General features: G+C 34.9%; 1 protein-coding gene across 10 annotated transcripts in view; it reads left to right on the forward strand.

Annotated features, from left to right (window-relative positions):
- The window catches only part of atp8a2 (ATPase phospholipid transporting 8A2), an 84,575-nt gene that overhangs the window by 13,090 nt on the left and 47,225 nt on the right, over window positions 1-24,260 (forward strand). For 2 of the 10 annotated variants that reach the window (XM_051098536.1, XM_051098538.1), the window contains 14 exons: window positions 7,369-7,546; window positions 11,922-12,021; window positions 14,116-14,214; window positions 14,363-14,408; window positions 16,954-16,994; window positions 17,263-17,336; window positions 17,527-17,596; window positions 17,684-17,811; window positions 17,896-18,007; window positions 21,200-21,368; window positions 23,475-23,602; window positions 23,746-23,823; window positions 23,911-23,999; window positions 24,151-24,195. In XM_051098536.1, the coding sequence (XP_050954493.1) occupies window positions 7,369-7,546; window positions 11,922-12,021; window positions 14,116-14,214; window positions 14,363-14,408; window positions 16,954-16,994; window positions 17,263-17,336; window positions 17,527-17,596; window positions 17,684-17,811; window positions 17,896-18,007; window positions 21,200-21,368; window positions 23,475-23,602; window positions 23,746-23,823; window positions 23,911-23,999; window positions 24,151-24,195 (1,357 nt within the window). The other 8 variants (XM_051098537.1, XM_051098542.1, XM_051098541.1 and 5 more) reach the window with 7 other exon arrangements.

Consider the following 24,260-nt stretch of genomic DNA (forward strand, 5'->3'; position numbering starts at 1 on the left):
ATTTATTCCTGTAATCAAAGCTGAATTTTTAGCATCATTACTCCAGTCTTCATTGTTACATGATCCTTCAGAAATCATTCTAATATGCTGATTTGCTGCTCAAGAAACATTTTTATCATTGTTATTATTATCAGTGTTTAAAACAGAGTACATTTTTTCAGGATTCTTTAATGAGAAAGATCAAAAGTTCAGCATTCATATGGAATAAAAAGCTTTTGTAACATTATACACTACACCATTCAAAAGCTTGGAGTCAGTATAATTTTAATTATATAAAATTATAGAAATTAATACTTTTATTTAGCAAGGATGCTTTAAATCGATCAAAAGTGATGATAAAGATGATTTAAAAAGTGTATGCTGTTCTTCTGAACTTTCTATTCATCACTTCCATTCAGCTGTTTTTAACATAATAATAATAATAAATAGTTCATGAGCAGCAAATCATTAGAATGATTTCTGAGTAATGATGCTAAAAATTCATCTTTGAAAAATCACATTTTAATGTATATTCAAAGAGAAAACAGTTATTTTAAATGGTAAAAATATTTCAAAATGTTACTGTTCTTGCTGTATTTTGGATCAAATAAATGCAGGCTTGGTGAGCAGTAGAGACTCCTTTAAAATTAGTCAAAAAAAAAAAAACATTAAAAATCTTACCATCCAAAAACGTTTGACTGGTAGTGTAATAATCAACAATGAAATTTAAAAAAATTGCATGCAAATATGTAAATTGCACAGGGTTGCGAAGAAAATATCCAGTAAATTACTGGAAGCTTTTCAGAACTTTTGGAAAATTACCAGGATTTTTTTTTTTTTGGAAACTTTTATAAAAGTCCACCCCTTGGCACTGCTTATAAGGCTATTTTTGCATTAACATTTAAATTTAAAATTATGTTTTTGCTCCAATTCATATATATATATATAGTGTTTATTTAGGGTTAGGATATATTTTTATATAATATATATTTTTTGTAAAATTGTACATTACATTTTCAACCAGGTTTTGAGCTGGAATGTTATACCGCACTTCTTTCTTGATCAATTGTTGACAGTCTTTGGGTGTGACATATATATGCTGCTTACACAAAAACTGAACAATTGTTGATTCATTCTTGTTCTTTATCTGAGGGCAAAAGTCATTGCAGCATTCAACTTCGTTTTATCAACACACGTTGAGTAACCTGAATTGAGTGCTTGTTAATCTTAACCAGAGCCTGTTTGTCTATTATGAAAGGTTTGTATCTATCCAGCACATAATTTACCAGTATGCTGATGATTTTATGATTCATTGATGTTGATCAGGTACAGGGTGTTTGCTGGTCTAGCCTTTTGTGAAAAGAGAAAATGAAAGTGTGAGAAGAAAAGATCTGAGCGTTCTGAGAAGGATATGAAATGCGTGATGAAAAGTGGGTCATATGTGATTCTTTGGCCCTAGAGTACTTCCTACCGAGGAACCCTCGTGAACTTGTTTTGCTTTTTCGCTTTGTATGTTTATTTAGCGAGGCAGGTTGGGAAACATGACAGATGTTTACAGCAGTGGTCCTCAATGGGTCGCAAGTCTGTTTTTACAGAAGGGAAAGTATAATGGTAAATGGAAATAAGGTTGTGCGTCAAACTATTTAAAGGGGTCATCGGATGCTAAGTTCACTTTTTCATGTTGTTTGAACATTAATGTGTGTTGGCAGTGTATGTACAAATCTACCCTATAATGATAAAAATCCATGCAGTGGTTTTTAATTAATCTGTAAAAATAATATCCCCTTTTTCAAAACGAGCCATTCACAGATGCCTGTCGTTGTGGCGTCACACCCACAGAGTCCGCTCCCACGATAGTTGATTGACATGAGCGTCTAAGATCAGTTGTATCACTCCAACCTCCATGTTTTGATGCCGGAGCAAGGATGTAAGTTAGACAAGAATTGAGCGATTGAGGTGTTGTGTTGCTGGATGTAATAATGAATGTATTGGTTGTCATTTACTCCCGACATCTGAGCCGCTAAGATGCAGTGGATTACGTTTGTCTGTGAAGGGAATGCGCCTCCCGATCTACATATATCCATCTATGTTCGCACAAATCATTTGTGATCCAGCTTCACTTACAGCAGAAGTGAGTATAAGGGTTTTTTTAAAAATCTTTGCGATCGCCTTTCCTAATAATGTGCTAGTTAGCAAGTTCTGCGGTTAAACGCGGCTAAATGCGGCTAAAGTAAACATGCTCATCACTCCACGGAGAGAAGAGAGGGGCGGGGCCAGCAGAGCTCATTTGCATTTAAAGCAGCCTCGACCAGAATGAGATGATTTTTGCAGAGCTGATTTTAGTAAAGTAAAAAGGGTGTTGTTTTACACTACCATTGAGAGTTTTTAACCAAAGTATATTATAGACTTTTCATTAAGACCCTAAAGAATCATATCAACTTGTGGAAAATGGGCATCCGATGACCCCTTTAAGAGCAAAAACTTACGATTAATAACAACACAATATTTGGCCCAGTTAAAATCTGCATATTGTTGGATCTGTGCAATTAGTTGTATTTTTTTCAGTGTTTGATTTTCAAGATATTGCTGTTTAATTTTGTATATAAAATCTGGGTCCTAAAGCCGAACTAGTTTAATCCACACTGACTAGCTCATTGTTGTAGTTCATGTTGCAGTTAAGTCTGAAGGTGCCTAGAGTCACCTTGAAAGACACATTAACCATAATTTATGACTCCATAAAAACACATTTAAAAGCCAGTGTCTTCAGCGCTGAAATATATGACAGCAAGTTAACACAATTCTCAGTTAGTGGCAGGTTATCAGTGGTCAAGCTGGCCTTTGACACCAAAGAGATGAGTGCTGGCTATATTTACACCCTGCTTGTCATAACTTAAGATCATGTTGTTACAAGGAAGAGAACTATGCAGAATGCAGTGTCAGAAAGCAGGAAGATCTAATGGAAATATAGCCCTTAGCATGATCACGTCTGCAGGTTTTAGCTGATTCATCTGGTTTGCGGTTTTGCAGGACTGACTAACAGATAAAGCATTAAATGTGGTGCAAGAGATGGCATGATTGTGTCTTTAGATGGTAAAAAGTCTAGCAAAGTCTCACAAAACATGAAAATACTGTTTATTAATTAGCAGCAAGTGCACATTTTGTGAGTTTGTGGGAAGAAAGTTTATCGTCTATGACCCAGTATGGTATATACATATATGTTTCCTTTAAAAATGTAAAATATGTGTTTAACATACAGTCAAATGAAGAAGGAAGTAGAAATACAAGTCATACATTTTTATAGTGCTTCCTTCTTATTTTTGCTGTTAGTTAAACACATATTTTTCATTTTTAAAAGGAAATATGATAATTTCGACTTTGCTTGACATGGTTTAATATAATTTGGCTGATGTATATATGAAGAGTTTTAGATGCAAAACCAGCTAATAGCCATCTCGGTCAAAAATGAGATAATGATACTGAGTACATGCTCCAGACACATAGTATACGTCCATCAAATACTTTTACTTCAAACTTGCTAAATTCCAGCCTCAGCCCAATCAGAAGTACAGGTACTTACATGGAAACCTACATAAAGCAGCCAGAAAGAAATGCTAATTTTTAAAGAAAAACGTCAGATGGATTTACAGGCTTTTGCATCCGAACTCCTCATATATACACTACCGTTCAAAAGTTTGGGGTCAGTACATTTTTATTGTTTCTTTTTTCTTTTTTTTTTTTTTTAAGAAATTAATACTTTATTCACCAAGTATGTATTAAGTTAATAATTAAAAGTTTATTAAAAGTTCATAATAAATCATTTACATTGTTATAAAATATTTAGATTTTGAATAAACACTGTACTTTTTAAACTTGTTATTCATGAAAGAATCCTGAAAAAAAAAAATCACAGGTTCCAAAAAATATTTGGCAGCACAACTGTTGATATTATCCAACACTGATCATTCTAATAATAAATCCGCATATTAGAATGATTTCTGAAGGATCATGTGACACTTAAGACTAGAGTAACAGCTGATAAAAATTCAGCTTTTCATCACAGGAATAAATTCTATTTTAAAGTATGTTAAAATAAAAAACATTATTTTATATTGTAAAAACATTTTGCAATATTACTGTTTTTTTCTATATTTTTAATCAAATAAATGCAGCCTTGATGAGCATAAGAGACTTCTTTAAAGACTATTACAAGTCTTACTGACCCCAAACTTTTGAACGGTAGTGTATATATATTCAGATTATCGTCAATAATTTGTTTTTCAATGGCATGTTCTTCAGCCTTTACACTTATTCCCCCATCCACATTTGTTTACATATATGGCAACTGTGTTATGCAAATAATACAATAACCATATAATTGCACTACCCGTCAAAAGTTTTTGAACAGTAAGATTTTTAAATCTTTTTTAAAGTCTCTTCTGCTCACCAAGCCTGCATTTATTTGATCCAAAGCACAGCAAAAACAGTACAATTTTGAAATATTTTTACTATTTAAAATAACTGTTTTCTTTTTGAATATATTTTAAAATGTAATTTATTTCTGTGATTTCAAAGCTGAATTTTTAGCATCATTACTCCAGTTACATGATCCTTCAAAAATCATTCTATGCTTCAGAAAATATTCTGATCTGCTGCTCAAAATTTTTTTATTATTATTATTATGTTGAGAACAGCTGAGAAGATTTTTTTCAGGGTTCTTTGATAAATAGAAAGTAATAAAGAACAGCATTTATGTGAGATAGAAATCGTTTGTGACATTATAAATGTCTTTATCGTCACTTTTGATCAATTTAAAGCATCCTTGCTAAATAAAATTATAGAATTGTGAGATATAAAATTGCAATTACAAGTTCTAAAGTTCAATTTTGAAGAGGAAAAAAGGACTGATATGTTCTTAAAATTGCAAGTTTATATCTCACAATTCTGACTTAATAACTTGCAACTGCATGTTATAAAATTAGAATTACGAGATATAAACTTACAGAAAAAAACTGAGAATAAAAATCACAATTGCAAGATATAAACTAGCATTTCTGAGCAAAAAGACAATTACAAGATATAAATTCACAATTCAGAGAAAAAAGTCACAATTATGAGACATAAAGTCGCAATTCTGATAAAAAAGTCACAATTGTGATGTATAAATTCGAAATTCTGTTAAAAAGTCACAACTGCGATATATAGTTGCAATTCTGAGAAAAAAAAGTCACAACTGTGATAAATAAAGTCGCAATTCTGAGAAAAAAGTCACAATTGTGATGTATAAATTCGAAATTCTGTGAAAAAGTCACAACTGCGATATATAGTCGTAATTTTGATTAAAAAAAGTCACAACTGTGATATAAAGTTGAAATTCTGAGAAAAAAAGTCACAACTGTGATAAAGTCGCAATTCTGAGAAAAAAAGTCATAGTTGTGAGATATAAACTTGCAATTCTGAGAAAAAAATAGAATTGTGAGTTTATATCTGGTAATTCTGACTTTATTTGGAATTGCGAGTTTCACAATTTTGACTTTATAACTCACAATTGCAAGTTTATATCACAATTCTGAAAAAAAGTCTGAACTGCAGAATTTTAAAAAACATTAAAAAACTTACTGTTCAAAAACTTTTGACTGTTAGTGGTAGTGTATGTATAGTGAGGATCACAAGATGAAGTTTATTCTTTTTTTTTTTAACTTCCTGATTATTTTGTTGACCTCAAAAACTCTGAGTCGAACCTCTTGAAACTTTATGGCAACTTAGCGCAAAATCTGGATTTTGCATTAATAATAATGCAATATGTGGCCCAGTGCATGTCAATAATTCCACAATATTCAGATCAGTGGTCCATAATTTTCAAAGGCATATTCTTTGACCGTTATTTATTCCCCCATCCACATACATCACCTAACTTACTGACAAAACTGTCCATCTGACCTTCAAGCACTAACTCTTTGAGAAACACACATGTGGCCTCAGGTAGAATTTCCATTGTGGAAACAAGGAGGAGCAAATGAACAGGAAGCGACTCCTTGCCGGTCAGTGAGCACGTTTAGTGCGTTTCGATCCGTAATTGTGGAGACGGACATCTGTGGCCCTCGAGCAGTGCCTGCGCCTTTAAATGTAAGGGTTTTTGTGTTGTCTGACTGCGGGGAACGCTGTAGATAGACGCGGAGAGCGAACGCGCGTTGTCTGAAGGGAAACCATCTTCTGTTGCAGAAAAAACACAGCGGAGTGGAGTCTTATTGAAACGTCCACAGACTGCCCGAGGCGGCCCAAATGACACGGTGGGAGAGGGTTTGGGTCTTGTCTGTTAGAGAGGCTGACTGGAATGGGAGAAGTGACGCGTGTAGTCCATCTCTCCACGCCCGCTTTCGATCATGCAGCAGCTGGGTAAACTCTCCTGTCACATACAGACAGAGCTGTTATTTACCGAGCGTACATTATTTATTACGTGCGGAAAATAATCGTTTGGCGGCCGTCTGCGATGCGGCAATATTTGAGAGGGAATCGTAGTAAGCGGCTGTGTCTCAAAACACCCCAAGCGACGCGACGCAACCGCTACACCGTACGTCATCGGAGAACGTTCACCTCACGACCAATCAGCTGTAAGCTTGAGACGGCTCATGAATAAATAACATTATTTATATTAATTTATTTAAATGATTTTAATATTATAACGTGCAATACTTAACTGTATTCTCAACTGTATATACATATGATAAAAAATAAAAAATGTATTTAAATAAGTTATACTTATTATATGGTTATTATAATATATCAATGATATAACCTCAGTTTAACGGAATTATATTTGTAAAACCGTTTTATTTAATTCAGACGGCGTCAGAGAACAAAAGCGTCGACGCGACGCAACGGACGCTGATGTATCGCTGATGTATTTTTGACGCGTCGCGACTTCGACGTATGTTGGAATCAGGCGCGGCTGATGGGAAAAGCGCTGTTTAGGAAGCTCGCTATGATTTGAGACACAGCCATTGTCTCACTTTTCGTTTGAGCGCATCGTGACTACACAGGTGTTTCCACTGAATAAAGCAGCTTTTATAAAGATAAACAAATGCACAAGGTTTCCTACAAAGGTGTTTGCTGCGCCATTGTGCTCCCATCAGCACAATCTATACAGGGGGTCCCGTGGGCGTCGCGCGTATGCTGTATTGGTGACGGAGCTTTTGCTCGTGGATGATGATGAGGAGGATGGTGAGGAGGAGGATGGGGACGGGGAGGGCGGTGCACTGAGGGAAACGTCATTGGCATCAGGGGCGGCTTGCATCAGCACAGTAGTAGTGTTAGTGGCCAGCGCACTGAACTGTAAACCACATTTCTATGTCTCTTCTTCCTCCTGTCTTCTTCCACGCACACTTACGCTAGCCTCGCCTCTCTCCCATCACTCGAACGGTGCAGGACCCGCGTGCTCGGCCGCCGGTTACCGCAAGGCAGAGGATGAGATGTCCGGAACCACATCACAGGCGGACCCGATAGATGCCACAGCGCGGACCGTGCTGCTCAACCATACCCAGACCACCAAATTTTGTGACAACCATGTCAGGTGAGTTCATTTAAGGCTTTATTGTAAGGTGCAGGAAAATGTTACAGCGCAGTTGGATTTCATTCATGCTTGTTTTATTGCATTCTTTGTTTAAATTGTGAACATGATCAAGTCGCCGGTAGTAATATAATTGTGGTCTCTCTAAAGCTTTAATTTTGCAAAAGCGTGTTAAAGCAAATATTTGTTGTAAAAGCCTATGGTGGTCTTCTAAAAATGAAAATGAAATACACTGTTGTGTTTTAGTCTAAAATAAATGCAAAGAAAATGCATACGCATAAGCATTTAACTTGCAATATCAGCGGTAATATTTCGCTTATAACGTTAGTTTATTTATTTATTTACTCTACAGTGCAGAAGTTTGGGGTTGTTAAGACTTTTTTAAATGTGTTTGAAAGAAGTCTCGTATGTTTACCAAGGCTGCATTTATTTGATTAAGTATATAGTACGAATAGTAATATTGTGAAATAATATTCAAAAATTTAAAAGAACTATTTTCTGTTTTAATAAATTTATAAAATGTAATTTATTTCTGTGATGGTAAAGCTAATTTTTAAGCCATTACTCCCATCTTCAGTGCCACACGATCCTTCAGAAATCGTTGCAATATGATGATTTCTCCAGAAATATTTAATATTATGAATTTTATATTATTAGTAGCATTATGAACATTGGAAATTATTATGTGGCGTAATGTTTTTGTGGAAACTTTGATACATTTTGTTTTTCAATGTTCTTTGGTTTGTAGTAAGTTAAAAAAAAAAAAGACCATTTAATGCATTCTCGCTGAGTAATGTTTTTTTTTTTTTAAATAAAGTTAAAAAAGGCAGTTTAGTGCATCCTTGCTGAATAAAATTGTTTTTTTTTTTGTAAGTTAAAAAAGGCAGTTTAATGCATCCTTGCTAAATCATTTTTTAAAGAATGTTAAAAAAGGCAGTTTAACATTTAACACAATTAACACAATTTTTTTTAAGTAAGCCAGAAAAAGACAATTTAATATCCTTGCTGAATAGTTTTTAAAGAAAGTTAAAAAAAGGCAATTTAATGCATCCTTGCTGAAATTTTTTTTTAAGTTAAAAAGGGCAGTTTAATGCATCTATGCATTTTTTTTTTTTTTTTTTACAAATTTTTGAGGTCTTTTTGAAGGTCTCATCAAGATTTTTTATGCACATGCATTCTTGCATTGCTTTAAAAATAACTAATATAATGGACAAGAATATGTTGTATATCTTTATTTATCAACAGTTAAATCTATACAAAATTTAAAACATCAGCTTCGCATTAAACAGTGCAAGTGTGCAGATGGTAGCTGGGGATGCACCTTCAATTTTGATTATTTTTTATTTATTTTATTTTATTTTATATATTTTTTTTATTTTATTTTATTTTTCTATTTTTTTGCACACTTCAGTCGTCCCATCAACAGTGTGATCAGCCAGTCACAGAGATTTGGAGGCTTTGCCTCCTCCCGTTAGTCCAGTGCTTCACAGTCACTCTCAATTTTTTGTTTTCACATATTATTCTTGAATGAATTATTAACTTAAACACATTGTATTTGATGCCTCACCAACAACACAGCTGTTCCAACACTTTCTGAATCAACATAAAAATCCAACATAACTCCTAATCCTATAAGACTGATTGTAAAAATGCTTTAATCAAGTTAAGGTATTCCCTCAGGGAATTCACATGCTAAATGTATGTAAGTACACATTGAATTCGACATCCAAATAGCTTCCATTATCTGAAGTACTCCATCAGAGATTTCCTGTGAGTACACCAAGGTCATGTTCCAGGCCGTGCTTGGCTAGAGTTCATCTGCAGTTCCAGAACAAAAAGTCTTTTGGTCCCCAAAGTGCCCAAGTCTTTCAAAGCATTTGAGTGATTTTTTTTATCTTTTGAATAGCTATTATATCAGTTTGATTCATTTCGTAGGCAGTGAGGTTCTCCTTGCACTTTTTGAAACTTTATGAATATGATTGTATTATGAATATGATCAATAGTTGCAACAACAGCTTCATAGATTTGAACCCCAGGTCACTGATTTGGAAGCTTATACAAAATAAGCATCTCAGTACCGAAACACTCACCCACACACACTTCATCGATCCACCAGTATATTCTAAAGATTCGATTCTCCTCTAAAAGGCTCTATTTTGGTTCCCCTAACAGCATTAAGGTGGGCCTAGAAATCCGTAGCCGTTTGTCATTGGCTAATTTCAGATCAAACAGAGCTCTGACCTTTCCAGCTCATCAGCTTCTCAGCCTGTGTGGTAGAAGCAATGAAAATTTTCATAAGAATCATTCAGATCACTCTCTTATTCCTTGATCTTCATGTTTTATTTACCAACCGGTTTCTGCTTCCCATTGCATTGGCATCCATTGGTCAGCTGTCAGTCACAAAGTAACCAGACCAACAAATCTAGCAGTGCAATCATCCATATCAGTCTTTTAGGGTAACCCCAGGTACTACACATCATGGTGACAGCAGTGTAGGTTACTGTGTGTGTGATTGGACCGCTGAATGTTAATGAAGGGGATCATATGAATGGTCTCAGCCACTCTTTGATGTCAACGATAGCCTGCCGTACTTCCAGGTCAGGTACCGAGCTGCTGTTTGAGGCCACAGTGTGGGTTACACAGGGTGTGTTAGGCTGTGAACTCATCGCCGATGAGCCCAAGAAGGGTGTCGTGTTTACAAAGAAGACTGCGCTCACATAAGCACACATGTTGTAGTATAGAAACATTCACAATAAAGCTTCTTTATTGGCATACACTACCAGTCAAAAGTGTTTGAACGGTAAGATTTTTAATGTGTGTGTGTGTGTGTGTGTGTTTTTTTAAATTTTTTTTAAGAAGTCTCTTCTGATCATCAAGCCTGCATTTATTTAATCCAAAGTACAGCAAAAACAGAAAATTGTGAAATATTTGCACTATTTACTATTTTACTATTTAATATTTACTATTAACTGTTTTCTAATTTAATATATTTTAAAATGTCATTTATTCCTGTGATCAAAGTTACATTTTTATCATCATTACTCCAGTCTTCAGTGTCACATGATCGTTAAGAAATCGTTCTAATATGCTGATTTTCTGTTCAAGAAATGTTTATTTTATTGTTATCGATATTTAAAACAGCTGAGTACATAAACTCAAATATCTAAGTTGTCACTTAACGTACAATTTAACATTCCAAATTGACTAAACTTTTTTTGAGTTGACTGAACTTAAAATTTTAAGGCAGCCTGGTAACAAATGATTTTACGTTGACTCAACAAATATATATATATATATATTTTTTTTACAGTGCAAGGATACTTTAAATAATGATGTTTGTATTTCAGATAAATGCTGTTCTTCTGAACTTTCTATTCATCAAAGAAACCTGAAAAAATTCTACTCATCAGTTTTCAACATAATAATAGAAGAATATTAAAATGATTTCTGAATGATCATGTGGCTGGAGTAATGATGCTAAAAATTCAGCTTAGAAATCACAGGAATAAATTACATTTTAAATAAAATTCAAATAGAAAACAGTTATTTTAAAAACTAAAAATATTTCTAAATTTTACTGTTTTTGTTGTACTCTGAATTAAATAAATGCAGGCTTGGTGAGCAGAAGAGACTTCTTTAAAAAAAAAAAAAAATCTTACTGTTCAAAAACTTTTGACTGGTAGTGTATATGGTTCCATAAAGAACCTTTGACATCAGTAGAACCTGAAACGGATCTTTTATAGTGGGAAACATTGTTTAAATGAATAAAATGGGAGAGTAGTTCATTGAAGGGCTCTTTGTGGAACCCAAAATGCTTCGTCTGTGGCATCTCTATGAAAAACTCCCTTTATTTTTAAGGTGTGCAATTGGATTTACAGTATACAAAATGTGCCTCCAGATGCAGATATAAACACACACCCACACAAACGCATTCTGACTCATGTTTAGATTAAAATGGCCAACCTTGGGACTGATGCAAAATTGTAGTCCTAGACGTTATTTTTAGGCATTCTTAACAGCTATTTTAATGACTGTAAAACATTTACTGCCGCAATCAGCTATTCAAGAGCTACTTAGGAGATCAATCAATACCGATAATTGACAGACACGGCGAGAAACATCCATCCCAACCACCCAGACGCTTATTTCGGGATTGTTTATCTAAATTTAATGCAGTGGGCAGTGAAGTGTCAGGCGTTTGTGAAAGCAGGTAGATGTTGGCTTGTATCAAAATACTTACTAATGCTTTTCTCCCCTAGAAGCCTGAGTGGAGGTAATTCTAAATTAGTGCTGTTATGGCTCTGGCTGTATATATAGATGTTTAAAAATAGTTTGAAGCTGATTTAAACACTGTCGATTTTCCCTTTTCCCTCTCTAGCACGGCTAAATACGGGATCCTTACCTTTCTGCCGCGGTTCCTGTATGAACAGATCAGGCGGGCGGCTAATGCTTTCTTTCTCTTCATCGCTCTCATGCAGGTATGACACTTGGCACGCTCCTACAACTGTCCAAACTAAGTACAAAGTACAAAATGTATTTTTTTTCTAAAGGGGGTCTCCGAGGAGCTATACTGCTTATGCTGACCATGTGACTTTTCGGTTATTTGCCAACATGTCCATTTGTGTATTATATCCATTTTTGGAAGTCGTCCACTATTTCACTCTCATCCACTATGAGTCACTATGCACTCTCGATAACGGCCGCCATGTGATTCAACTTGATAGACCAGTATTGCATGAAAACGAGTGAGCAAAAAGCTAAATAGCTAAAAGGGTTCTTCACTGTGTCATGTTATTTACTCATTACGGTGCTTTGCAAGACAGCGCTGTTTTGATAGATCTTCCTCAAAGATTCTGCCTAAGCAGTTTGTTCTGAAGTAGTAGACTTCTATGATGAATTCAGCCTTTGTTTTGAAGTCTTAGTGAGCTGTATATGGTAAATTCAGATCATTAATGTTTACAAGGATAGTTCAATTAAAAATGTAAATTCTGTCTTTAAATTCTTTATTCACCCTCGTCATTTCAAACCTGTATGACTGTAAGATGTATGAAGTCAAAAGTTTACATACACCTTGCAGAACCTGCAAAAGGTTAATTATTTTAACCAAATAAGAGGGTTCAGAATACATGTTGTTTTTTTATTTAGTACTGACCTGATTTAGATATTTTACATAAAAGATGTTTACATGTATTCCACGAGAGAAACTAATGGTTGAATTTATAAAAATGGCCCCATTCAAAATTTTACTTATGCTTTATTCTTAATACTTTGTTACCTGAATGATCCACAGCTGTTTTTTCGTTTAGTGATAGTTGTTCATGAGTCCTTGTTTGTCCTGAACAGTTAAACTTCCTGCCGTTCTTCAGACAAATCCTTCAGGTCCCACAATTTTTTTTTTCAGCATTTTTTCAGCATTTTGACTGTATGATCATAATCATCTTTTCACACTGAGGACCACTGAGGGACTCGCATGCATCTATTACAGAAGGTTCAAACACTCACTTGATGCTTCAGAAGGAAAAACGATGCATTACGAGCTGGGGGGTGAAAACTTTTTGAATTTGAAGATCAGGGTAAATTTAGCATATTTTGTCTTCTGGGAAACCAAGTACCTTTTGTAGCTTCTGAAGGGCAGTACTAAATGGGAAAAAAAAAATGATATTTAGGCAAAATAATAAAAAGGTACACATCTTAATTCTGTTCAAAAGTTTTCACCCCCGGCTCTTAATGCATTGGGTTTCTTTTTGAAGCGTCAGTGAGGATTTGAACCTTCTGTAATAGTTGCATATGAGTCCCTCAGTTGTCTTCGGTGTGAAAAGATGGATCTCAAAATCATACAGTCATTGTTGGAAAGGGTTCAAATGCACAAAAATGCTGAAAAAAACAGAATTTGTGGGACCTGAGGGATTTTTCTGAAGAACAGTGGGCAATGGTGTGTCATTGTTTACTTGCCCTCATGTCTGAGAGCTTTCTGACCTGCCATAGAAAGAAATGCAACTACCACGTTCAAGGGCCAGAAAAGTGGTAAGTACATGATTTAAATAGCCCATGTGACATCATTGGTTTAACCACAATTTTATCAAGCTACAAGAATCATTTTTGTGCACAAAGAAAACAAAAATAAAGACTTTATTCAACAATTGAACGCCCATCAGAAAATAACAGGAGAAGAATAAAATTATTTTACTTTTCGTAGTGCATAAAAAGTGTCTCGTAACTTCATAGCAGAACCACTGATGTCACATGGAGTGTTTTAATGATGTCCTTACTACCTTTCTGGGCCTTGAATATGTTAGTTGCATTGCTGCCTATGCAGGGTCAGAAAACTCTTAGATTTTATCAGAAATATTTGTGTTTTGAAGACGAACGAAGGTCTTATAGGTTTGTAACGACATAAGGGTGAGTAATTAATAACAGAATTTTTATTTTTGGGTGAACTGTCCCTTTAAGATCCTGTTCTTCCTACATAAACTTGCTTTAAAATGGACATAGGACTTTTCCAAAGCATGTTGTTTTACCACTAAAGTAAAGTACCTCATATTATGTTTATCTGTGTGTATTTTCAAATTCAGCAAATCCCTGATGTCTCACCGACGGGTCGCTACACAACGCTGGTGCCCCTTATCTTTATTCTGACAGTGGCTGGGATCAAGGAGATCATTGAGGATTATGTGAGTATTCTGCTGAATGGAAAACCGCATTACCGTTAAACTGTCCAGACTATGTTTTGACAACACTGGATAAGTGCATTGTCTTTGAAATGCGTTGATATTCCAGATGAAAAATGCTGATATGATGTAATGTGTTGTGTTTTTGCAGAAAAGACATAAAGCTGACAATACGGTGAACAAGAAAAAGACAACAGGTTGAGTGTTACTATCATATCTGTGTAACAGGGTCAGAAATTAACTAGGACAAACAGAAGTAACAAAAATGACCTAAAAAAATTGAGGGCAAGACAAGCTTTTGTCTGTTATCTAAGATTTTATATATTTCAAAATACTCTATTAGGCCTGTCAAGTTATGGGTTTAGTGCTTTTGCAGTCATGGTAGTGACCTATATCTGTCAAATATATGTATTCACTCTCGTGGAGGCGAGTGCTGTTAAATATGTAGCGAATATATGGTTTTTGATTACAGCTCTGAAAGCACCATGAACACAGCAATTGTCCCAGTATGAAGAAAAATATATTTTTATACATTTTTACATTTAGATTACAAATGCTCTTTAAAAATGCTAATTATTTAAATTTTTCTGTATTTAGAAAATACCAACATTTCTACAATTACAGAAGGTTCAAGCGCTCACTGATGCTTCAGAAGGAAAAACAATGCATTAAGAGCTGGGGGTGAAAACTTCTGAAAAGTATATTTTTCTTACTTTGCCTAAATATCATAGTTTTTTTTTCATTTAGTATTGCCCTTCAGAAGCTACAGAAGATGCTTACATGTTTTTCAGAAGTCAAAATAAGTTAAATTTACCCTGATCTTCAAATTCCAAAAGTTTTCACCCCCTGGCTCTTAATGCATCATTTTTCTTTCTGGAGCATCAGTGAGCGTTTAAACCTTCTGTAACAGTTGAATATGAGTCCCTCAGTTGTCCTCAGTGTGAAAAGATGGATCACAGAATCATACTCAGTGTTGGGAAGGTTACTTTGGAAATGTAATAGGTTACAGATTACAAGTTACTTGATTTAAAAAGTAATAAGTAGTGTAACTTTTCAGTTAAAGTAATGTAACTTATTACTTTTTGATTACTTTTCTACATTTCTAATATTTTCAACTGTTAATCATTTTGAAACATTTAAACCAGGCAGAGTTAGCCTTACAGTAGCACTCAACACTGATTACTGTCACTTAAATTAAGATTATAATAAGTAACATACATCTTTATTTTGCGATAACAACTGGCTGAATGTACATTATCTAACTTATTACATAGCTGCTTGATTGATTATTTAGATGTTTCGTGTCAAAATACTTAGACACGAAACACTGATCTGAGTTGAAATATTTGAACGCAAAGCTTTCATGAAGAAATCAGTTGCTAGCAAACGGCAAGTTCAAACTAGACATTTTAGGGATACAGTGCAGTCATACCAGTTTTCTTACACAACATTTCACCACATACATAATTAAGTAGTAGTTTGTTAGTTATCTTATAATCCATTACAATGTACAAAAAATGGCAGCAACAATAGAGCAAGTCCACGATACCAATATGACAGAATTAAGAAATTGTACACATAATATTAAATTAAGCTTTAACATTTAACATAGCTAACCAAATGCAAAGCTTCCACCAAGAAAAAATAACGAGCATATAGCACTGACTTAAGTTGTCCCGAAAGAGTCTGAGCTGTGTAATCATTTAATTTAAAGCACAGCCACAACAAATTCAGAATGCTTTTTTTACTTATATTTTTGGGCTTTTTATGCCATTTATTGCGATCAGACAGTAGAGAGATGACAGGAAAGAGCTGGGAGGAGAGAGGGGAACGGGATCGACAAACGACCTCGAGACGGGAATCAAACTCTGGTCACCGTGAACGCAGTTGTGTTATATGTCATAACATAAATAACATCATAACAAGAAATAGTTTAATAGCTATGATACTGGGTTTGAAATTAAATGTTTGCATAGATATGACAGAAAACACTAGCATCTAACAATGCCTTGGAAAAAACAATCTTAAAAAATAAAGTTTATGCATAAACCTAAATAGGAAATAAAACAGTTATCAAATAAGCATGTGTCCTATTCTGTGTCCTAAACTCCTGAAACATTGGTGACTCATTTTAGAGCAGTCAATGCAATTTAAAAGAAGTCAATTAAATCTGTAAGTGGGGGTGGGTGTGTGAAAAAATTCAGATGTAATCCCCTTTGTAATCACTGCCATTTTTCAAAAGTAACTTAATTACATATTTTTTCTCAGTAACTGTAATTAATTACAATTACATTTATTTTGTAATTAAATTACGTAATTCCGTTACATGTAACTAGTTACTCCCCAACACTGATCATACTGTCATTGTTGGAAAGGATTCAAATGCACAAAAAAGCTGAAAAACCAAAGAATTTATGGGACCTAAAGAATTTTTCTGAAAAAAAGCAGGCAGTTTAACTGTTCAGGACAAACAAGGGACTCATGAACAACTATCACTATCACTAAACAAAAAAAAAAAAAACACAGCTGTGGATCAAGTGTATGTAAACTTTTTTTATAAATTCAACTATTATTTTCACTTGTTGGCTATAACGTCTTTTATTTAGGTCAGTACTAAATAAAAAATAACATGCATTTTGTATAATCCCTCTTATTTTGCTAAAATAATTAACATTTTGCAGATTCAGCAAGGTGTGTGTGAACTTTTGACTAGTTATTCCTGATAATGTTATTGTTTTCCAGTTCTGCGTAACGGAGCATGGCAGACCATCATATGGAAGCAGGTACCCTGTCTTTTCCTCTCTTTCTGCGTCTTGTTTTTCTTCTACTCCTCTGTTTCCCTCCTTTCTGTCAATGATACTTTCATTTCTGTCCTTTCGTTTTTGTTTTGGAAACACCTGCCTTTTTCAGTTCACCTCTCACTGCATTTTTTTGATTTTGTACATCCTTCTGTGTGTTGCTCCTCCTTTCTTTGTTTCAAGCACTGTGGTCTCTTTCTTAATCTCATTTTCTCCCTCCTCATGCTGTTGCAATGCTGCACCTGCCCACTAGGTGGCAGTGGGAGACATAGTCAAGGTGACCAATGGGCAGCATCTCCCGGCTGACATGGTCATAGTGTCCTCCAGGTCAGCACCGCAGTGTGTTTGTGTGTGTATCCGTGGGGTTTGTCATCCTGTGTTTGTACTGTAGTGTGATTTATAATGGTGAATGGGAATGTTATAATGGGAATGTGTTTTAGGAAAATATGTGTGTGTTATTTATATGTGAGCAGCTGTTTTGTGTTCAAAATCTGCTGCTGGTGTTTTTCTCTCACAGTGAGCCTCAGGCGATGTGCTATACTGAAACATCCAACTTAGATGGTGAGACCAACTTAAAGATCCGACAGGTGTGTATTACATATAAGTCTTGTGTGTTGTATCTTGTTTTAAAGAGTAGGCCTATAACATGCTTGTTTGTTGAATGTGTGTTTTAGGGTCTCTCTCTCACAGCTAGTTTTCAGTCTCTGGAGGAGCTAATGGCTTTGTCTGGTCGGCTTGAATGTGAAGGGCCAAATAGACACTTGTATGATTTCACTGGAACACTGCGCTTAGACAACCACAAGTACGTCAACTTGCTATTAATGAGAATTTGAAATATAACATGTAAACACATACTATATTCAGTCATCATGTGTTTGCATTACAGCCCAGTTCCACTTGGGCCAGACCAGGTCTTGTTACGAGGAGCACAGCTCAGGAACACCCAGTGGGTTGTGGGAATTGTAGTTTACACTGGACATGATTCAAAGCTCATGCAGGTAAGTGTGATCTCATAAAAGCTGCATGTGGACCAGTGCTGTTACAGTTATTTATAAAAATTATTTTTATGAACAATGACAAGTCAAAAAACTTTAGGAGATTTGGAAACCGATGCTAGACCACCTGGGAATATGAATACTCTATATTGGTCTTATACAGAGTTTTGTATTTTAGGGGTTCAAGTGCATAGCGCTGAAACCCTACTATAATTGTTAGAATGGTCACGGATCAGCGATAAAACATAAAACTGATCGTGGAGATCAAACCATAAGTCGTAGAGACTTGAAACTTGGTGGGATTGTAGTACTCACGCCGCCGACAACATTACCAAGGCTCACCCCAATTGGCCTGATGGAGGTGCTACAGCAATCAAAATTATGCAATTGCTCATAACTCGTAAACCGATACTCGTGAACGCAAGGCGAAATTTTTGGGTATTTTGCGTTTTTCAACAAACCTACTTTGGCGTACTACTCCTAGGTTTTTTGCCGGATCGGAAACAAACCAGTGCAGAAAGATTCTCTGGAGGGTGAACATCAATAATTATCAAAAAGTTGAACTTTCAACTCACTGTCGCAAAGGGACGCCAAACGTTCAAAAGGGGTGGGGCCACTTTTAGGAAAATGCCTATAACTCCTGAACGGAATGAGATATCTCCACCAAACTCAGAACACTTATGTAAGAGCTCAATCTGAGGTCACAGGAAAAATTGTGGAGCTTGGCCACTTGGTGGCGCTATAAGAGGGAGAAACATATAAAAAGCTATATTTGTCCATTTGTCCTATCAACAACAAAATCGGTGTGCACGGTCTTGGTCCGAAGTGCCACAAGTGTCTACAAGGACATTTGCACATCTCAAAAAACATGGCCACCATTGGCCGACGAAGTTTGAGCACCTGCCAGACAAGGTTAACGGATTCCGATCGGAACGAAATTTGCCGCTGTCGCTATAACAGACATAATTGTTAAAAAACATAATATTTTTATGGTAAATTACCTGGATTTGCCAAAAATGCTTGGTTACAGGCAGTGTTGGGGAGTAACTAGTTACATGTAACGGAATTACGTAATTTTATTACAAAATAAATGTAATTGTAATTAGTTACAGTTACTGAGAAAAAATATGTAATTAAATTACAGTTACTTTTGAAAAATTCCAGTGATTACAAAGGGGATTACATCTGAATTTTTTCACACACCCACCCCCACTTACAGATTTAATTGACTTCTTTTAAATTGCATTGACTGCTCTAAAATGAGTCACCAATGTTTCAGGAGTTTAGGACACAGAATAGGACACATGCTTATTCGATAACTGTTTTATTTCCTATTTGGGTTTGTGCAAAAAAACCTTTATATTTTGAGATTGTTTTTTCCAAGGCATTGTTAAATGCTAGTGTTTTCTGTCATAACTATGCAAACATTTGATTTCAAACCCAGTATCATAGCTATTAAACTATTTCTTGTTATGATGTTATTTATGTTATGATCTTGTTATGACATATAGCGCAACTGCGCTCACGGTGACCCGAGTTCGATTCCCGTCTCGAGGTCCTTTGCCGATCCCGCTCCCCTCTCTCCTCCCAGCTCTTTCCTGTCGTCTCTCTACTGTCCTATCACAATAAAGGCCTAAAAAGCCCAAAAATATAAGTAAAAAAAAAAGTCTGAATTTGCGGTGTGCTTTAAATTAAATTATTACACAGCTCAGACTATTTTGGGGCAACTTAAGTCAGTGCTATATGCTTGATAATTTTTCTTGGTGGAAGCTTTTCGTTTGGTTAGTTAATAGAATATTAAAGCTTAATTCAATATTATGTGGACAATTTCTTAATTCTGTCATCCTGGTTTCATGGACTTGCTCTGTTGTTTCATACAAACGCAGCTGCTGCCATATAAGATAACTAACAAACTAGTACTACTACTTAATTATTTATGTGGTGAAATGTTGTGTAAGAAAACTGGTATGACTGCACTGTATCCCTAAAATGTCTAGTTTGAACTTGCCGTTTGCTAGCAACTGATTTCTTGATGAAAGCTTTGCATTTAAATATTTCAATTCAGATCAGTGTTTTGTGTCTAATAATTTTGACCCGAAACATCTAAATAATCTATTAGCAGCTGTGTAATAAGTGAGATAATGTACATTCAGCCAGTTGTTATCACAAAATAAAGATGTGTATTATCCTTTACTTATTATAATCTAAGTGATAAAGGATTTTGAAAGTCTGACAGTAATCAGTGTTGAGTGCTACTATAGGGTTAACTCTGCCTGGTTTAAATGTTTCAAAATGATTAACAGTTGAAAATATTAGAAATTTAGTAAAGTAATCAAAAAGTAATTAAAAGTAATAAGTTACATTACTTTAATAAAGTAATTGAAAAGTTACACTACTTATTACATTTTAAATCAAGTAACTTGTAATCTGTAACCTATTAAATTTCCAAAGTAACCTTCCCAACACTGGTTACAGGCTTGCTAAATGTCTTTTTTTATACATCTTTAAATGCCTTAAAGCGTTTAAACCCAAGTAATCGCTGCTTGCAGCTATGTTTGTAATTTTCATTGTAATGTTTTAATTTAGTTATTGTGCTATTTTTCTAAATACCTTCAAGATGTAATCAGTAATCTTTTGATTGGATGCAGTCATCTCAAATTACTGAGGCTAAAGATTTAAAATGTTATTTTTTTTTGTTGTTGTTGTTTTTGAAATAAGTTTCTTATGCTTACCAATGCTGCGTTTATTTTGTTTTATTTTATTTTATTTTATTTTATTATTTAGAATTAAATAAATTCTACTGACCCCAAACTTTTGAACTGTAGTGTATCCACCTTATTTTTTGATGTGGAAGTAAGCTGTTTTCTGGTAGTGAAGCACTTCCAATTCATAAGCCGCCGTAAAGAAATAATGAGAAGAATAACTATGTGCTGTAAACGGTAAAATTGTTTGAACTACAAACCATTGTGTTTATAATTGAGATAAACCATTAAAATAATGTGGTAAGACACACCAGTTCGCAGTATCAAGCCGCAAAACAAACTGTTTTGTACAGCTAAAAACAACTGGAAGCAGATGAGACTTGAAGCCAGACACATTAAATTCACAAATGGCTGCGGCTGCTCTTATGGGAGAAATAAGGTGGATATTAGCCGGATGTTTTTTGAGCATTAATGTAATGTTTCCATCCTGCAGAATTCCACCAAAGCTCCACTGAAGCGCTCTAATGTGGAACGTGTGACAAACATGCAGATCCTGGTTCTGTTCGGGATTCTCTTGGTCATGGCACTGGTCAGCTCCATCGGTGCCGCCATATGGAACAAACAGCACACAGATGAGGCATGCTGGTATCTTTCCCGTGCAGGTGAAACCCTCAATGAAACCTTGCCCTTTCAGATAGGAATTTAGAATATTTAATGTACCTTTCACTTAAAGGGATAGTTCACCCAAAAATGAAAATTCAGTCATTAATTATTAACCCTCATGTCGTTCCAAACCCATAAGACCTTTGTTCATCTTCAGAACACAAGTTAAGATATTTTTGATGAAATCAGGGTTTCCGTGGGTCTTATATCTTAAGTCTTATATGGCGGTATGTGCTGCTTCATCTATCATACACCTGAAGAAGAACTTGTCATTTTGATTTTTAATTTTTTTTTTTAAATAGTAATAAAAATCATTTAGTTCAGTTAGAGAACAGACAATACAATTCAAACTGAACACGGCTGCTCACGTTTCATTTGTTACCTGAAGAGAGTGAGTCGAGCTGACTGACAATAGGAGAGAAGTGAGAAAGACAAGACTATGGCGGAAGAGTTTCAAAACAAAATGCAAAAGTGTTTTTTTTGTGTTTTTTTTTTTTTTTAAAAAAAGGATTTTGAAATGCCTGTTGACTTCTGCCATTTATCTAAGGACATAGTGGAAGTTTCATGTTTATTTGGTTCCAAAGTGCTGATTTTTATTTATTTAAACTGTATAATTAATTTTTTTTATTTAATATTACATCAAGGTGTATGCTTCCAAGGTTTCTTATTCGTTTTGCTAAGAAACATTCTACGTTTCTTATCTGTTTGGTTACATGGTGTGTACCGATTTTCAGTTTTGTATACCTATTTAAACTTTGTGTTAGTTATTATTTTATATTAGGCATATAACATAGTTTATTATTATTCGTTTTGTTAATAAAATTTAGTTACGTTAATACCGCTAATTTAAAAGTGAAAGTAAAATGCGCACATCGCTTTTACAAGCTACTTAAAATAGAAGGAAAGTGAAAAAAAGAGGGAAAACTCAAACGAACTAAATACAAACAATTGCTTGATGCCGAATTAGCGCTAATTTGAAAGTGAAAGTAAAATATGCACGGTGCTTTTACTGAAGGAAAGCAAGGGAAAAAAGGGAAAACTCAAACAAACTAAAAACAAACAATCTCATAGTGGAAGTCGTCATAGTTGGGTAAAATCCGAGACTAGTGAATGGGAGAGTGCCACAAATATATTTTTTGCATTCCCATTTGTTCAAATAGCAAAAGAAAAATTATACAATAGTGTTTTCACGACTTTCAATCAAAGGAAAAAAATTGAGCTACACTGATATCGGCAGTCAGAAGAGAGAACAATGTCAAACTTACCTTCTCTCCCATAGACGCGGCATTAAAAACACCCTTGCATAGCGTTAACTAGGTTTTTTTTGTAACTTGATGAAAAGGTAATATAATACAAAGTATAGTGTTATAAATGTACATACATATTTTTAAAAATCAAAATATAAAAACTTTAAAGGATTTATGATGATGATGCTAATTTGAAAGTGAAAGTAAAATATGCACGGTGCTTTTAGTGAAGGAAAGCAAGAAAAAAGGGAAAACTCAAATTAACTAAAAACAAACAATTGCTAGATGCTGAATTGCTGCTAATTTGAAAATGAAAGTAAAACTCAAACTATACTTGGAGAACATATTGCTGTATTGTTTTCCCTTTGATTTTTTTGTTTTCCCTTTGATTTTTTTTTCCCTTAAATTGTCTTTAGTTTGTCTTAAAAAGGTCTTTAAAAGCCTTAAATTTACCCTCATAAAACCCGCAGAAACCCTGGAAATTCAAGAGCTTTCTGACCCTGCAGAGACAGCAATGCAACAGACAAGTATTATCGTAGCTTCATAACATTAAGGTTGAACCATTTACTATTTTAACAATGTCCTTACTACCTTTCTGGGCCTTGAACGTGTCAGTTGCATTGCTGTCTATGCAGGGTCAGAAAGCTCTTGGATTTCATCAAAAATATCTTAATTTGTGTTCTGAAGATCAACGAAGGTCTTACAGGTTTGTAACGACATGAGGGTGAGTAATTAATGACAATTTTTGTTTTAGGGTGAGCTATCACTTAAATAGCACAAACTAAGACAAAAACGAATGCTTTTGATAATTTTGCATATGTTATCCTATAAAATAAACACATGTGGATGTGTGTCCAGGTGACATCTCCTTGAACTTCTGGTACAATCTGCTAACCTTCATCATCCTTTATAACAACCTGATTCCCATCAGCCTTCTGGTCACGCTAGAAGTGGTCAAATTCACACAGGCTCTCTTCATCAACTGGGTAAAATAATACATAATAATCACACGTTACGTCAGCATCAACTAAAGTATTAAAATGCAGTATTTTATTTTTAAAACTATGAGCACATAACTGTGATTCAGATCTCTCTGAATAAGTGCTTTGTTCTTCATGCATGTTTACAGGATGTTGAGATGTATTACGCTGAAACAGACACTCCCGCTATGGCCCGAACGTCTAATCTGAATGAAGAACTTGGCCAAGTGAGGAGAAGCTCATCCCTTTAACTTTTCCAAATGCTTATTTATCTCAACTCCATTACATCTCATTCGTTGTCTTTTCTTTTTCAGGTAAAATATCTATTTTCAGATAAGACCGGCACTCTCACCTGCAACGTAATGCACTTTAAGAAGTGTACGATAGCTGGAATTACATACGGGTAATTATAGTGTTTTTTTTCCCTTGCATACATCAATATACTCGCATTATCTTTGTGCTTTGCATCGTTCTGCCTCTATTAGCGTGCATTGATCTGTTACTTTTTGTTTGTATTTGTGTGAGTGGCCACTGATCTATAATGCTGTCTCCAGGCATTTCCCAGACCTGGACTGCGATCGATCCATGGAGGACTTCAGGTCAGATGCCGCTAATTCCATCTCTGTCCTGTACCCTAGCGAATATTACCCAGGTCTAGGAGGAT

This window comes from Labeo rohita, chromosome 24 (assembly GCF_022985175.1).
Source record: "Labeo rohita strain BAU-BD-2019 chromosome 24, IGBB_LRoh.1.0, whole genome shotgun sequence".
Taxonomy (NCBI): domain Eukaryota; kingdom Metazoa; phylum Chordata; class Actinopteri; order Cypriniformes; family Cyprinidae; genus Labeo; species Labeo rohita.